Source organism: Nicotiana tomentosiformis, chromosome 1, assembly GCF_000390325.3.
Source record: "Nicotiana tomentosiformis chromosome 1, ASM39032v3, whole genome shotgun sequence".
Lineage (NCBI taxonomy): Eukaryota > Viridiplantae > Streptophyta > Magnoliopsida > Solanales > Solanaceae > Nicotiana > Nicotiana tomentosiformis.
The window spans coordinates 82,767,027-82,782,423 of NC_090812.1; the positions used below are offsets into that span (position 1 = coordinate 82,767,027).

The window sequence follows — 15,397 nt, forward strand, 5'->3', positions numbered from 1 at the left end:
ACATCTCATATTTTTAGGTAGCAGACTTCTTTCACTTTTCAATCCTCTAGTTGGTTTAAGCAATGACAACAATTTAGAATATTGATAATTTATATTCTGATATAATTGGTCATTGCTTTCAATCAACATACTCTCGTAGCAAGAAAGTCAAGTAAACGTAACAAAAAGTATTAACTAAATATGACAACTTGGACAGTAAAATAAACCTCAAACGTAAAACATTCTTTATTTACAAGGTAATGTAAATTCAGAAGTCTCAAACATGAAGACACAAAAACTGAAAAGTAAAATACCCGCCATGTAAATCATACCTCCCAAACATTAAAGTTGCAAAAACAAAAGAAGTTCAGTGCTTAGGGAAATAAAGAGCGAAATATTTTACTTTACAATCACATAAATCAAGCATCCAAGCTACATCACATATATTTGAAGCTTAGGAATTCAATCTGAAATAGTGAACAATAACAAATATCTAGCTCAGACAAAAAAAGGATGTCCACATACAATGGACAATGACAGAGAGTCAAAGTGCACTTAACATTTCTGCAATGTTTGGAAAATTACCAAGCTTGAGAAGAATGGTCTTTTGAATCGGTTGGTATCCAAGTCGAAAATCATTCGTTTTCATAACAAGCCAATCTCCTTTAGCATTTGTACCAATCATTGTGTATTCGCACAAAGTCCTGCATATCAACAATATATTATCATTAAAATCTTAAAATATTTCAAGTGGTAAAAGCTAAATCCTATAAGTCTTCATTGAAAATAACTTACAAGCTGTTGAGAAGCATCACAAACGTTACTGTAAAAGAGAAGGTGAAAATGCAAATTAGAGTCTCAACTGTGGTACTGATATGTTCCAATTCCAAAATATTTTCAATAAACTGGATTCCATTAAAAAATTTAATAACTAAATAACACACAGAAAGTACAACATTACATAAGTGGAACACCTATTCAAATTTTTATGACAGATCTTGCGCCATAGGACAAAATTTTCAAGTCCATCGTAAGAATCTAAGTTAGACATTGGATTAAGGCAAGTCAATTAAAGTAGAGACTTCGTATGGCTTTGAGCTTCAAGAATGATAATGTGAAGTAATAATTTATCAAAATAATCTTAATGTGCAATCACCATGTACATTAGCCAATAACATAATCAAAGTGATTCAGTACTGGAATCTTATTTTGAAGACAAGCAACAATTACAACCATACTTTATTGGCTGCATGCAGGGATCACTTTATTCAAAATTTAACATATATCAAGTAATATAACCTTTTCATTGTGAAACTATTCATAAATAAGATATCATGGCCAGCACCATAAACTCGAACAAATATTGCCTTTTAATGTCCATGTTGTTTGTTATTGCTTACAATTGGTGTTTCATCTATGATTGTTTCACAGTGTCTCAAGGTGAAACTTGTTTGAACCATTCAAAAATCATATCTATCCCCATTGATCCCAAATTGCTGACCAAATTGAATTTGAAGATCTAAATGATGCAATTGAATGCAATCATGTAGAAGAGTCTCTGTCAAATGATAATAATAAAAGGACTCGACAAAGATAAAAAGGACTCATTACAATATTTTTCAGATCTTCCAGTAAAACAATATATACACCAAACATACAAAAATTAAATTAAAATCTCATAATGTATTTAAGTAAAAGGGAAGATAACAGATAAACCTCTTTAATTGATAAAACAGACGTATCACCTATAGATCTGGTGCTTTTGGCACTTCTTGGTCTAAATTTGAAGTTGTACCCTTCTTGCTCTCTTCTTGCTGCCACCACGCAATAAGAACTTTTAAGAACAAACCGGAAAAAATGGAATAAAATATAAAAATGAAAGTTTCAATTGAAAATATCTTAGCAGCTTTGGGTGGCTAAGGACCAGAAGCAGAGGGAATACAATTTTTGGGTTTGACATATCTATAATAACTGAGATTATCTCTTGGAACCACTAATAGCTTGTGAAACTAATCCATAATTCGTCAACCTAATACGAGAAATAATAATCCCTAAATTAGTAGAGTCTTAATAATAATAATAAAATAATAATAATAATAAAATAAATAAATAAATTTAAAGTTGTTAATAGAAGAAACTTAAACATTCTAAAGGATGTGACGTTAGTAATGGAAGGTCAATATCATTGTTCCTATGTGACCACCTCAAATGCTCGGAGAAAGAAATGAGAGTGTGTTGGTTACCCAAGTACACGCAAGTATACATAATCGTCAAGTAATAAAGTGACTTGAAAGTCGGATGTCGAACCCACAGATACTTAGATTGATCTTTAACTAAGCAAACTAAAATCAATTAATTGTCCAAGCTATTTAAGAGTGACGTTTTTCTATTAATCTACTATTGCGAAAATTAAACAAGTAACAACTAATTTATCAAAAATGCAAATGCGTATGATGAGATTTTACTTCAGAGGAGATGAAAATTCCAGGGTTGAGGTGCACACATCATCATATAGTTAAATTAGAATTGGACCTAATAATATCTCAATCAAGTATTGGTCGTAGATTGAAGATCGAAATAAGGGTATGTTTGAAAAGCCACCAGGTAATTGGAATTGATGTAATTATTAGGGTAGTAGTTGCATAACCTAGACGATCTATTTATTTGTCATAATGTAATTAATTACAAGTGTACTGTTTGGTTGCACAAGTGTAATTATACAATTAGATTACATTTTAAATATAAAGTTAATTATCAAAAATTAAAATTTAAGATCAAATATATGCCTTTATAAATGATATTAAATTTGACATTTAAGATACATATTGTTTCTTGAAAATATTTTAATTACTAATCATATATTTGTAACTAATATTGTAAAAATAATTGACATATATTTTTTAAATTAATAATATTTTACTTTAATTAATTATAAAAATTAAATGTACATTTTTTGTAAGAACATCATGGACTGCATGTTTGATAAAAAATTAATATTTAAAAATATAATACCATAATATTACTTAATATTTTTACGAAAAAATAATCTATCAATTCTAGCTGAAAAATAGATGGCATGCAATTTGAATTTATAAGTCATTAAACATGGTAAGTGAAATTTATTACCCAAGATTTAATTTGTTCAATGGCGGTAAACACAAAAATTGCAAAAATATGACATTTTTTTTAGGATGGTCTTTAACTTTTGACTCCGCTCACCCAATGGACAGAAGTTCAACGTCAAAAGTTAAAAGTGTTGCTCATGAGGCAAGCGAGGAACAATACTAGTTAAACTTGAACTTCTGCTCATGACAAGCGGGGATAAAAATTCAAGATCATCCATTTTAAAATTATTTGTGTTCTTTATATATTCGTTTGAGCTGTGAGAACTGAGAAGAATGAAAGAACGAAAGTAAAAGAGAAGAAAATAGGTGGCATTACGATAAATAACAACAACAACAACCCAGTATAATTCCACTAGTGGGATTTGGGGAGGGTAGTGACCCCTACCAGGCTGTTTCCAATAGACACTCGACATCTTTCCCTCCAAGAACTCCCAACTTGCTCTTGGGGTGACTCGAACTCACTCACAACCTCTTGGTTAGAAGTGGAGGGCACTTACCATCAGAGCAACCCACTTCTCATTACAATAAATGAGAAGGTTAAATCCGAATATAGGCGACTTTTCCAAAATCAAACTTGTTATATCAAACAATCTTCTTTTTTCATAGGCACGTAATTTGAGTGAATGATACAGGAAAAACCTTGGTATAATGTAGAGCGTTCGAAGTCTCCCGCCGTAAATCTCAAAAGCAACATCGTAGTCCCCAACTATCGATTTTAACATTACCGAATTTTCTTTTTCTATAAAGATAAAGTACTTTTTTTTTTCCGTCAGAGCTTTGGTATGTATAGAGCTCTCCTCAAGACTGTTCTATGGAATAATATTCGTCTTACATTGACTTCAAAAAATCTCCAGTATTTCATCTTTATTTAATTAATAAAAGAATAAAGTCACAATTGTTTCATAATACCGATTCTAAACTCGCAAACTAACATATAAGTATGCTATTTTAAACTAAGTTCAGATAATCGGATGTACTCCAATAGTAACAAACGAAAATTAGAGTTCATTATCAAAAACAGAAAGCCCTAAAGTTTAAAATTCATTTCTTTCATAGCGCACATAATCGATGCCATAAACCTAAAACCACGATATAAAGGTCAAATATCACATAAACAGTGAAACACACGCAAAACAACTAGAAAGCGGAAACAACAATATACGGGAAACCTACCATTACTTTCAGGGAATACGAAACATATCGTGATCGTGGGGAATGAATAATGATGTGGATGTGGATGTTGATGTTGATGGAGTAGTCGCAAAATTATATTAATCTAATTTGATCCAACTCCGAAAGCTTCTGACGGAGCTGCCAAAAGAAAGTTGCTTATAAAAGGAATTTGTTCAAAGAATTGGAAATAATAACTTCCTTTTGACCATGGGAACATTGATCTGGAAAAAAACTGTACAGTCTGGATAAATGAGGCTAAAAATCAAAACTTTATCAACATTCTGTATGTGTGCATCTACTCAATGATGTCCACGTCTAAGGGCTGAAAAGAATCCTCCAGCTGACTTCTCCTTGCAACGATCTGCTCTTTCATCTCCAACCTGACCCACATGTCGAGTGTTGCCGAGTTAATAAACTACTTCCTTTGTTACAGTTTATGTTATGAGAGTACTATTTAAATCCATCTTTGTGTGCAGAGAAATTATGAAAATTAAAAGCAAAGCACAAATGAGGATAGTTATTATTCTAGGGAAGCTGAAGAAGGGACTGCCAACTCTTAAGAAGTTCAAGGAGAGTGAACTCTTTTTTCCCCAGCCATTAATACAATTTATATTATCGGCATGAGGTGGCAATTTGACAGAAAATTGTAAATCGTGACCAAAAGATGTTCGGCCAAAGAAAATCAATACCCTTTTAAATCCCAGTAAATCCAATTTGTGACGTGTACTGTACATTTATCACCAAGAAAAATAATTATTAACTGGCCAATGCCTGAGCAGAGACAAATACCTCTTTTGCTATTTGCTGCAAAATATCTACTATTTCAGAAAAGTCAGGCCTGGATGTCGGGTCTTGTTGCCAGCATGTCTCTAGCAGCTCAGCAAGTCTGGGAGGAGTGTGCTTGGGTATAGTTGGTCGCAAACCCTGGCAGCAATTAGAAAATTAATATCAAATCATTTGTGCATATCTTTTCTATGTGCGCCCGCATGCATGTGATGAGCGCGCAATATGCAATCAACCATTATGGTCATACGATATTACAAATAAAATAAAATCAAATAAAAGAAGCATTACCTTCTGGACCACTCCAATAGCAGCTTGCAATGGGGTCAAGTACTCATATGGAAGCTGGTTAAACAAAATCAAGTGAATATAAGTATATACCAAGAAAACAACCAACAAAAACGGGCTAACCCAAAAATTTCCAATCACATATCAGTACCTTCCCTGTCAGCAACTCCCATAGCACAACCCCAAAACTGAATACATCTGCTTTGTGATCGTAGGGCTTGTGTTCTATTACCTTCAAGAAGAAAGATCTGAAATAAGCCAATGCAGCCATGCTAACTGCACAACTAGTTATATAAAATCTCATTGAGAAAATAACGGAAGTAACTCGCACATTAACTGATTTAAGTAACTGTCACAAATAACTAACTGATTGTTTTTGGCCGAGTTTCTATAACCCTTCCCATGCTCCATCTAGTTCAATTACTATTCAAGCAACTGCAGTGATGCTTACAATGACACAAATCTTATACAAAATAACAGGGAGTTTTTAACACAAATCTTATACAAGCAGTCATAAAATCATTGATCAGCATTGCGTGTACCCACTAAATAAGCTCAACCTCATTAAATTTCATCAATCACCACTGACACCTAGGAGTTACCTAACACATCTGGATCCTCTTGGCCAGTAACAACCAATGAAATACCTCAATTCTAAGCCACACTCCAAACAACAAAAACACAAGATATCACCACTATAGTCAACATATTAAGAGCCAGCCATACGATGAAAGTTTGGGAGAGAGATGGTTGAAGTGAGGGTGAGGAGAGTTGTATCTATTTTTGAGAACCAGTTCGATTTCATGTCGGGTCGTTCGACTACGGAAGCCACTCACCTTGTGAGGAGATTGGTGGAGAGGTATAGGGAGATAAAGGACTTGCATATGATGTTCATTGACCTAGAAAAAGTATACGACAAAGTCCCGAGGGAGGTGCTATGGAGATGCTTGGAGGCTAAAGGGGTCACGGTAGCCTATATTAGGGTGATTAAGGACATGTATGATAGAGGTAATACCCTGGTTAGGACAACGGGAGGAGACTCGGAACACTTTCTGGTTGTGATAGAGTTGCACCAGGGATCAGCTCTTAGCCCGTTTCTATTTTCCTTGGTGATAGACGCACCTACGCGACACATTCAAGGGAGGTGTCATGGTGTATGTTATTTGCTAATGACAAAGTTCTGATTGACGAGACGTTGGGAGGTGTTAACAAGAGACTGTAGGTTTGGAGGGAGACCCTGGAGTCTAAAGGTTTCAAGTTGAGCATGACCAAGACGGAATACTTAGAGTGCAAATTCAACGACGTAACCCAGGAAGCGGACATGGAGGTGAGGCTTGATACACAAGTCATCCCCAAGAGAGTAAGTTTTAGGTATCTTGGGTCAATAATACAAAGAAATAGGGAGGTTGATGAGGATGTCACACATCGTATCGTGTCAGGGTGGATGAAATGGAGTTCGCTTCCGGTGTCTTGTGTAATAAGAATATTCCATTAAAACTTAAAGGTAAGTTCTATAGAGTGGTGGTTAGACCGACTATGTTGTATGGAGTAGAGTGTTGGCCAGTCAAGAACTCTCATGTCCAAAAGATAAAAGTAGCTGAAATAAGAATATTGCAATGGATGTGCGGGCATACCCGATTTGATAAGATTAGGAATGGAGTTATTTGAGAAAAGGCGAAAGTGGCCTCCGTGGAGGATAATATGCGGGAGGCGAGTCTGAGATGGTTCGGACAAAGGAGAAACATTGATGCCCCAGTTATGATGTGTGAGAGGTTAGCAACAATGGGTATGAGGAAGGGTAGTAGCATGCCGAAGAAGTATCGGGGAGAGGTGATTAGGCAGGATATGACGCAGCTGGAGCTTACTGCGGACATGTCCCTTGATAGGAGGTTGTGGAGGTCGAGTATTAGGGTAGAAGGCTAGTGGGTAGTCGAGCGCGCTGCTCTTTCTTTTCCAGACCTATAGCATTAGTATTAGTATGGTATCCCTTTTACTCATAGACTGCTATCTTTACTTGTTGTTTGATTGGCATCTTTCGCTTTGGTTTTTTAATATACTGTTGTTGTTACTACTTGTGGCCTATGCTTCTTTATGTATATGTGATATTCCTATAAAGCGCATTTCATCTACTCTCTAGTCGAGGGTCTATCAGAAACAACCTCTCCCTCTCTGACCTTCCGGGGTAGGGGTAAGGTCTGTGTACACATTATCCTCCCCACACCTTCACTGGGTTTGTTGTTGTTGTGCATCAATCAACTGGGCAGAGAGTTGATATCAGTGCTTGTATCTCACAACACTCCAATGAAACAAAATTCAAACAAGAAAAAGCTAAAAGGTACAGTTTCAATTGCCTCTAATTCCAGTTATGGAAATATGAGAAAACTCATGCTCCATCATAAACTGTGTTTTGTTCCCAATTTAACCATTTTTGATAAGTTTGTATCTAGAATCTACAAGAAAGGATATTAGAGCTTTAGAAAGCACAAAACTTTTTCTGATACTCATCCCTTATGCAGTTGCAGCCCAAAATGGTGCAGTAAGGTACCCCACAGTCAGCTCTCTGATTCTAGTAACACACAATTCTGGTACTAAAAAAACAAAATATCCTTTGCCAAGATCACTAGAGACTTGCCATGCAACAATTTAATAACGTAACATCTCGGCACATTATCTAGGACTCACGCGAGTTATTTGGATGGGGAGGTCCAGAAGGAAAGCTTGTGTCAGTAATTGCAGACTCTCTTACCTAACACAAGTCATGATTGGTAGTACTAGCTATCTAGTTCTTGGTAAATATGATGCAACATATACCTCTGATACTACACCTATCATATGTATGTAGCTCTTTCTGTATCTATTTAGAGGAACCATGTCGCATATTGCTTTCGTATTGGTCTGCCTTCACACATAACTTTAGTACCTTCAGCCTCCATTGTAACAACTGCTGTTACCTTGAATGGATTCATAATTGGTACCACAAGCTATCGAATTCTTTGAGAGATCAAATAGAGTCTACACGTCTTTGTATTATATAATTCTTATAATGAACAAATCTTAGTTAAGACTCCACCCTCTTGACATAAGGACTGCTCCCTCTCTCTATTCCTCTTCTTCCATCCCTTCCTTCTCTTAAATCACCTTCCACAGTCTACTCACTACTGTGTGTACAACCAATTAATACCGCCTAAATCCTAAACAATATAGATGGCTAAATTTAAGATCTGCACCAAAATTCTGCTCACTCATAACTAACTTCTATCTTAAGGCTTAAGCCTGGTTTGGGAGATTTCGGATTAAATTTCCTATCTTAAGATTTGAATGATAGGCCTACCTCCGGGGCCATCCATCTATAAGTCCCGGTTTCTGCCGTCATTACACCTGTTTGTGCCTTCACTCTGGCAACACCAAAATCAGCCACTTTAATGACCTGAAAAAAGACATTAGGTAAAACTTGATAAGCAACCAACTAATTTGGGTTAAGATTGGCCTAGACTAAACTAACAAAAGAGAGCTTGAATATAATTATTTTTGAAACCCACTTAAGAAAATAAAAGCGGATAAAAAGGTGTATTGGGTAATTTAACCCATAGTGAAGCATCAATGAGTAATTCTCAGTTGAAAAAATAACATGATCGATATATTCTGCGAGAAAATTATAGCAAACTATTGATTACAAACAGCTGAAAACTAATTTTAGACTCAAAATTTACCACTAACTGATTCAGAACATAAGGTGGATGAAGGACTAATGAACCCACACATGCCTACAACACATATTTTATTATGTCTAAGTACACTAACCAAATGATTTAAGTCAAATTAAAAGGGATTTCAAAGTGAAACTTAGTTGAAAACTAGAGTACAATTGAAAGAACATGGGATGAATGAAAGATTACACCCTTAATTTGGCACACTTTGAACTCCACTGTTATGAACTGAATTTCAAGCTGAAGCTTAATTGAAAGCTACAACAATGAAATTTTGGGATAAAAGATGGCAATTGCATCATTAATGCATTTCGCGCAATTTGGTCACCAATATTAGAATCTGGCTGTAAGGGAGAAGTGGAGTCGTTCTACAATCTCAGACACGGAGGTAACAGAAACTACAAATTGAATTACATCATGTCTGCCTTTTAGACACTGTTTTTCAGTCAAGGAGGCTTTGGACTTGCTAATGTTTTGTTACTTCCGCTTTAGCATTTAATTCTTTCCTATCTTTATACAAAAATAGCCTTAAGTGCCTCTCAGTTCTTTCCATCCTGGTTCTATCACTAAAAGACCACGATGAGGACAGATCGTCAGTGTGTTTCAACCTGCTTGTGTTCTCAATATTTTCAAGAAAAGCAATATGTTTTTCACGGACTCGAAATAAAACACAGTCATATCCTATTTCATAGATCTAATGCAACCACAATGATTTGCCTTTAGCAGATTTCCTATAGGCTGATAATAAAAACTTTGGAAAATGTCCCAAAGTTCAAGCAGCCCATTATCGCTAAGCAAAAGAGTGATAACAAAATGTTATCAGTGGTATATAAAATACGCAGCGCTCCGTATCCTGTGGTGGCATCTCCAATAACTTCCCTATAGTCGTTCAGAAATAAACCTCTTTCATGTGGTAGGGCCTTGTGTACTAGCTAATGGTTCTACATTTGCAAATGAAAATGGGAAATCAATATTTACAAGCATAGTTAGTTGGACATGATAAAAATTACTCTAGAAAGTTGATCAATCATCAATATACGTAACATCAGCGACTAAAAACATCTAGCAATAAGACAGCACACAAAGTATAAGATTTTCAGCCTTACTGAAAATTGCGTCTTACTTCATTTTCATCCATCAGTAGATTGGCAGCCTTCAAGTCCCTATGTATAATATTATTTTGATGCAGGTAGTTCATCCCTTTAGCTACATCAATCGCTACTTTAAGCAGGGTAGGTAGTTTAAAACTGCCCTTTCGTTTGTGTAAATAGTCATATACGCTTCCCCCAGACATGTACTCTACAGTCAAAGAAATGAAAGATAAATAAACATTAAGTGAACTCCTACTGAAACTGATACAGGAAATGGTTTTGAAAACAGTGATAGTCGGCGATTTTGAAACAATTCTGCAAGTTGGGTGATCTGAATACGACATTTACTACCTGTTACTATACACAAGTTGGGAGGCCTGGTACAAGCCCCTATGAATTGGACAACATTTTTGTGACGAACTTTTCTGCAAGTACAAAAGAAATACAGTATCAGAGGAAAGATAACGACTTGACATGGTGTGTAATCTTATACTTGTCCTGAAAAGTAAAGGATATAGCAATGTGACAATAATACCATATATTGTCTGAACATATTTTAAGCATAGAGAAAGAAATCAAAGATAATAGCCATAAGCTTCATAGGGAGGTATAACCAGACGGACCTCATGATATACACTTCTTGGGCAAACTCCGTCTGCAATTCTGTGTTCAAGCGCTCAGATTTTAGGATTTTGATAGCTACATCCTGACTGCAGTATGTACCTTTGTATCTGAAACAATTACCTAATTAATTAAGTCTCCAGGAAACTAAAATGGTCAGAGGAATGATATAGCTCATAACAAACTTACAAGTCACCATATGAACCAGATGCAATCTTGTATTCAAATTTTAAAAGCTGATGATCAATTTCCCAGACGTCAATGCCATCAAAAGGTATTGTCAAATGGTCAAATTCACGTTTGATCAAGTCTTGCTCCTGCTTTATGAACGATTGTGACGGGCTTGGCCATGATTTCTGAATGGAGCTACACCTCGTTAAATGATAAGTACACAAAACTTACAGACAACTGGCTAAATCTTATATTGCTCGTCGAGGAGAACAAGGAAATGACTAATCCTAGTAACTCCAAAAGTATTATCATTCAGAAAACGACCAGAAATCTGTTCTTACCAAAGTCCTTTGTACATTAGTTGGGATTTAACTAGTGCAGAAAAAACATATCCAGAAATCTCGGCAGAATATCAAATGTCATTATATAGAACAAAATAACAGGAAAGTACCTCATTTCTCAAGATTTCCCTCTCCAATGCAGTTCGAAGTCGCACAACTTCCTGATGAGAAACAGAAATAAATGTTCCATTGGACACATGACATCAGAAGGAATATAATAGACAACCCCGACCATGACCGAGAAACCATAACAGAGTGATTTTACTTTTTCAATTAGAAAAAAAAAAAAAATTGGCACCTACCATGGGGCTCACACTGAATGCTGGAATTGGTGCTACAAATATGAAGCATTGGAGCACAGAATTTCATTCACTTCTGTTTGAAATGTAAAATACTCCCAGTTTATGCACTGAATTTAGAGGTGCAACAGTGTAGCCTAGAACTCAACAAGCCAACTACAGAAAGGATTCCTATGCCGGAAAAAGTTAATTGGCGAACCAACACTTCAAAAAGATTATTTTACTGTAGACCTTTTAAAACTCATTTCCTAATAAGTGAAGTAGAGAATCATGACTGTGATATATACAAAGTAATAATCAAGAAAGCAAGACATAATCATTTCCCAAGGTAAGCTGAAAGCGGGACACTCTTATTAAATTTATGTCACATTTTTTCTTACGAAATAACAAAAAACAAAACAAAAACCTAATGACATAATAATAGTTAAATGAAAGTGTATGATATACTCTCATTGAATTCAACATAGTTATACTCCAATATGTTTTATCATAGTCGATTGTCATACGTAAACCTTTATGCACTTTGATTTATTGAAATCTTAATGTTAAAAGTATTTATAACTGAATTTTCTAGATGTACAAGTACAAATCCTTTATATTATTTTTTAATCAGAATTATCAAATTCCTTTTAAATTATGTAGCCTAAATAATTTGATGAAATTCTCATAAACTTTACATAGTTTAAAAGTGGTTACTCAATTTTTAGTTGAGCTGAAAGCGACCATAATACAGAACTTTAAACCATGCATACATTATCTGTCACTTCTTGATGTTAGGTCACAAAATATAACAGGCACCTAAGCGAACCCAGATCAAAGTGAGGATATAACGTCAGAGATGTACCTCATAGGGCCAACCATCAACAACAAAGACATCTAGGGAGTAGCCATCCACAGTGGAAAAGGCATGCGCTTCCTGGATGTTCAGCCCAAGCTCAGCTAGTAATGAAGTTAACTGTCATATTCAAAGGTTCATTATTGTCTCAGATTTCCTTATCATGAGATATAAACTGATATAAAGAACTACTTCTTTTCTTGCAATACACAATCCTTTCTCACTGCATCACAATGCCAAGTAGGCAGGCAATATTTATCAATTTTGGTGTCACCAAATACAATTATGTCTGTTTTACTTGCACATTCCAAATCATGCATCATTTTGAAATCTGCAGCAAGATGAGAGTTGTGTTCTTTCATGAAACAAAGGAACAGACAAAAGCCTCAGCCCTTCATACATCAAGGTCCCTGAATTACATTTCTACATAAAGAATTAAATATTATACATGTTCATGGGTCAACAATTGGTTTCAATAATAAATGGACATTTTTTCAATGTCAAATAAAAAGCTTACCACATCCCACCTCTGCCAACAGATAGAGTACATTTCTATCAAGCAGATAGTGTATTGAATAAATAAGCACATCAATTACCTGGCTAAGAAGCTTTGGCTTGTCATCTGTTGAAAATGTAATTTCATGCATGGGCCTGCAAAATTATTTACAATTTTATGCTTCATAATATATACTCGTCGAAGCGGAATGCACAAAAAGAAAAAAAATTCTATACCGCGAAAAATTTGCACAAGGAGCAGCAGTATCTTCGTCTTGAACTTCAGATTTGATTGCTTCACAAGCAAGGGCTTCGAGATTAGGAGAAGAACCAAAGGCAGGTGGAGGATGGACACTATGTATCAAAATGGAAGCGGTTATTTAGCACAGTCAATGACAAGTAAGAATTCAAGATTATATTAAACAACAGAAAAAGGCTTCAATGAATCACTAAGTAACCAAAGAAATACAGCGTCCTATGGGAAATCGTTTTCAGGTAGAATGTCACGAAGGTGATACCTTCTGCTAACTTCCTTCTTTGCAAAGCTCGAATGAAAAGAATCTCTTAAGTTTCCATCAGGAACCGAAGCAACCTGCACAATGCCAAGTTTGATTCAATCCATAACTAGCATATACTGGGAATAATTAGGTACTGGACAAGCAACAATAAACAAAAAATACAAAGGACCAAGATTACACGGAGATGTGTTGGTCTATTGAACTAGCTAGTCAGAGTGAACGAACATCTAAAATATCCTCCTTAACTCCAGAAAAAGGCATGCTTGATTTAAATGTATGCGATATCAAGAGCAAAGCAACTAAAAGGTGTTATCTTGCAAGAGTAGTTTAATTACCTGCACCAACCGGACATCAAAGGCAGGTCTATTAGCTGGAACATGTGCAAGATGTAGCAATCGCTTGTGTGTGAGTACATCTTCTGCCCTTTCGACATTCACATCTATTGCGTACCTTAAATGCAAAAATAAGGTATTCGTTTATTGATCAATCAATTTTGGCGGCACATAAGTATGCACTTCTCCAAAAAAAAAAAGTATTCAGCGTTTCGCAACGTCGTGCATCTAAAACACGCACATTAATACATCTGCACAAATGTGAACTGCTTAGCAAATTCAACTGGTTCATCGAAATTTTAACAAGCTAAGATAGCAAACTTTTCGGCAAGTAAAACCTAAAAATTTAAGACCAGAAGAGGAAGCTGGAAACGATAACTGGCATTATCGACTTCTAACTTGATAAGAAGATTGAAACTGTCGACCAAAAATAATCCAATCTCCCAAAGGCACAACAAATGCGAACGACAACGGTACATTTGAGATCATATGTCAGTAGTCATATATTATCGTCTATAGAAAACCGCATAAAACGTATATAATTGTACGGATTAATACATAGAGAGAGGTAGAAAGGTAAAGTTACCGAGTAGGTAGACGATTGAAGTGAGCCCAAAGTTCATCGTCAAATCCAGGTTCTAAAGCCTCGACGTTGTTTGATTCCTTAAGCCTCCGTAAAACCTCATTGTAGACCTCCAATTTTTTTCTCTGATGACGACCACTGGTAGTCGCCGAATCCACCACTCTACTCCCACAACTCTCGTTATCCTCTATCGCCATTTCACCTCTCTCACTAGTCTTAAATTCCTCCGGAATGAAAAATAATGGCCGCGGTGCAGTTTACGTAAAGTGAATCTTCGTTATGGAGATGGAAAATTACAGAATTCAAATTCTACTTTATATCAAAGATGCATGTTTAATTTGTGAAAGAAAACTGAGAAGAATTATTAAGAAACAAATGGCGGTGGGGGGAGTGGTTTTGAGGAAGGTTTCATTCCCATTGGTCATATCGTTTTTCCCTTTCTCTCTGTGTTGGGGGGGTGGGGTGGGGGGGTGGGTACATGAAATGAATCATGTATGTATGTATTGTATAACCCTTTTTTGACTCGGGGTAAAGGTGGGATTTTAATTGGCACAGTCAAGTTGACGTGGATCTGCTTATCTTCGATCTGCTTTTTTTGCGTGCTAATTACATTCCCCTTTTTTTTTTGCTTTGCTTAATATTCTTAGCTTTGGCAAAATTTAGGTGATGAATAAACCGACAAGTGGGTATTAAATATAAATAAAAAAGGATATTCTCCGGGAATAGTTGCTACTGTGTTATTAAGTATTAAGCCAAAGCTTCACCGCAACAATAGCCAATTAGAGCATTCACATCAACGGGGCCGGCGGATCCACCGTTGTTTCAGACGAACTGTACAAATGTAGGTGAAATTTCGATAAAGATGCAGTACTGATGTTATAAAGATTTACAAGTAATCGGTTATACTGTGCGCTTTTTATGCTGTAATCATGGATTGTTTCATTATTATATGATGATTTAAATTATGCAAGATTATAATAGGGAGATTGTTTATGGGTTAAATAATAATGAAATAATTGCTATGTGATGAATAAAAATATGTATTATCATGCGGTG

The 15,397-nt window shown here is 35.6% G+C and overlaps 1 protein-coding gene and 1 long non-coding RNA gene across 2 annotated transcripts; both read right to left on the reverse strand.

The window, feature by feature from the left end:
* Positions 1-353: 353 nt before the first annotated feature.
* On the reverse strand, positions 354-2,035 carry LOC104085702 (uncharacterized). Its single transcript, XR_683919.4, has 3 exons — positions 1,725-2,035; positions 775-802; positions 354-683 (listed from the first exon to the last, which is right to left on the reverse strand). It is a non-coding gene; the product is annotated as an uncharacterized lncRNA (long non-coding RNA).
* Positions 2,036-4,344: 2,309 nt separating this feature from the next.
* On the reverse strand, positions 4,345-14,809 carry LOC104085703 (serine/threonine-protein kinase STY46-like). Its single transcript, XM_009589813.4, has 16 exons — positions 14,345-14,809; positions 13,762-13,876; positions 13,427-13,500; positions 13,146-13,262; positions 13,010-13,064; positions 12,423-12,533; positions 11,390-11,440; positions 10,957-11,123; positions 10,770-10,877; positions 10,498-10,571; positions 10,179-10,354; positions 8,680-8,775; positions 5,500-5,580; positions 5,352-5,405; positions 5,067-5,201; positions 4,345-4,657 (listed from the first exon to the last, which is right to left on the reverse strand). Exons 1-16 carry the CDS (start codon positions 14,536-14,538, stop codon positions 4,577-4,579), a joined length of 1,689 nt encoding a protein of 562 aa, XP_009588108.1. The 5' UTR covers positions 14,539-14,809; the 3' UTR covers positions 4,345-4,576.
* Between the last annotated feature and the right edge of the window lie 588 nt (positions 14,810-15,397).